The following is a 1,705-nucleotide window of genomic DNA, read 5'->3' as shown; positions in this document are numbered from 1 at the left end:
ATGGGGAACAACAACCAAACCCTCGCCACAGACTTCATCTTCCTGGGTTTCTCCAGCCTTGCGGAACTGCAGAAGCTGCTTCTTGTGGTGTTTTTGCTGCTGTACCTGGTCACTCTGAGCATGAATACCACTATAATGATTATCATATGGGCTGATCGGAGCCTTCACACACCCATGTACTTTTTCCTTTGCGTCTTGTCATTTTCCGAGACTTGCTACACCTTCGTCATTGTCCCCAAGATGCTGGTAGACTTGATAGCAGAGAGAAAAACCATTTCCTTCCTAGGCTGTGCTGTACAAATGTACTTCTTCCTTTTCTTGGGGTGCTCCCACTCTTTCCTCCTGGCAGCCATGGGCTACGACCGCTGCGTTGCCATCTGCCACCCCCTGCACTACAACAGAATCATGACTTGGCGAGTGTGTGCTCAGCTGGTGGTTGCTTCTGCTCTGAGCGGCTTTCTGGTTGCCCAGGTGGTTACCCCCTTGATATTTTGTTTGCCTTTCCATACATCCAGGAAACTCAACCATTTCTTCTGTGACATCTCCCCTGTCCTCCGAGTGGCCTTTACTCACACAAACCTCAGTGAGGCCATTATCTTCACCCTGGGTATCTCTGTCCTTACAATCCCACTGATGCTGATCCTTATTTCATACCTCTTTGTTGTCCTAGCCATCCTGCAGATCCCTTCAGCTGCAGGGAGGCACAAAGCCTTCTCCACCTGCAGTGCTCACCTGATAGTAGTGATTGTTCATTACGGCTGTGCCTCCTTCATCTACCTGAGACCCGACTCCAGCTACTCGTCGGATCAGGATGCATTGATCTCTGTCACTTATACCATCCTCACTCCCCTGCTCAACCCTATGATTTACAGCCTAAGGAACAAGGATGTCAAAATGGCTTTTCAAAAAGCAATCAGGAAAAACATACTATCTCAGAAAGTTTTCCAGTGAAGAGGTTAAGATGAGCTGCTTCCTGACCAGGTATTTTCAGCCAACAACTTCCAAAAAACCATCACCCCTTTTCCCTACATCCTTTTTTGCTCACGGAGAAGCTTTCAGGAATGACATGACAGCTAATCATGGCTGCTAAGAACCTGACATTAACAATCAACAAATTCGAGTCACAGTGAGACTGGAAACATGACTTTCAGTGAAACACAATTTTTTTTTAAATTTAGAAACCCACAGTTTCACTCCAGTGACAGTAGTTTCTTAGGTACAACTTTTTCACATGAGCCATTTACTAAATAAAAAGAATAGATGTTGAAATAATTTCACAGTGAAACTCCTGGGTTTTAAGATGGCAAACTCAGGACCATGTTTGTATTGTGTATCATGATACCACTGAACTCTGACACCTGCCCATCTGCATGGTATTGTAGTGCCCATCAACAAAGCCTGCAGGGCCACTAAACTACTTCAGCTTGTATCAGCCTGCTGTGGGCTAAACTTATCCACACAGCCATAAACCAAACCTCAGCTGATATGTTCACTTGCTGACCTGTGGGAAGCTGACCACAACCCTAAGATCTTAGACACTTGCAAAGCATGTGTCCACCAGCTTGAGTGAGGATGAGAACATCTGTTGAGATGGACCTACAGAGTGGCTCTTCAGGAACAGTGCTCTTAGAAAAATGACTGAACGGGACCTCCATAGGTGCATGGTTTTCCTCCACAATAGTGGGGTTTTCCTTAAATCAATGGA

General features: G+C 45.7%; 1 protein-coding gene across 1 annotated transcript; it reads left to right on the top strand.

Annotated features, from left to right (window-relative positions):
• Positions 1 to 951, top strand: LOC128147312 (olfactory receptor 10K2-like). Its single transcript, XM_052799773.1, has one exon. It carries the CDS (start codon positions 1 to 3, stop codon positions 949 to 951), a length of 951 nt encoding a protein of 316 aa, XP_052655733.1.
• The last annotated feature ends 754 nt before the right edge of the window (positions 952 to 1,705 follow it).

Source organism: Harpia harpyja, chromosome 10, assembly GCF_026419915.1.
Source record: "Harpia harpyja isolate bHarHar1 chromosome 10, bHarHar1 primary haplotype, whole genome shotgun sequence".
NCBI classification, from domain to species: Eukaryota; Metazoa; Chordata; class Aves; order Accipitriformes; family Accipitridae; genus Harpia; species Harpia harpyja.
This window is presented reverse-complemented; position numbering and strand designations above follow the sequence as displayed.

Bases quoted from the DNA above. Each gene is read 5' to 3' on its own strand.
- LOC128147312 (XM_052799773.1), top strand. From the start codon at position 1: ATGGGGAACAACAACCAAACCCTCGCCACAGACTTCATCTTCCTGGGT.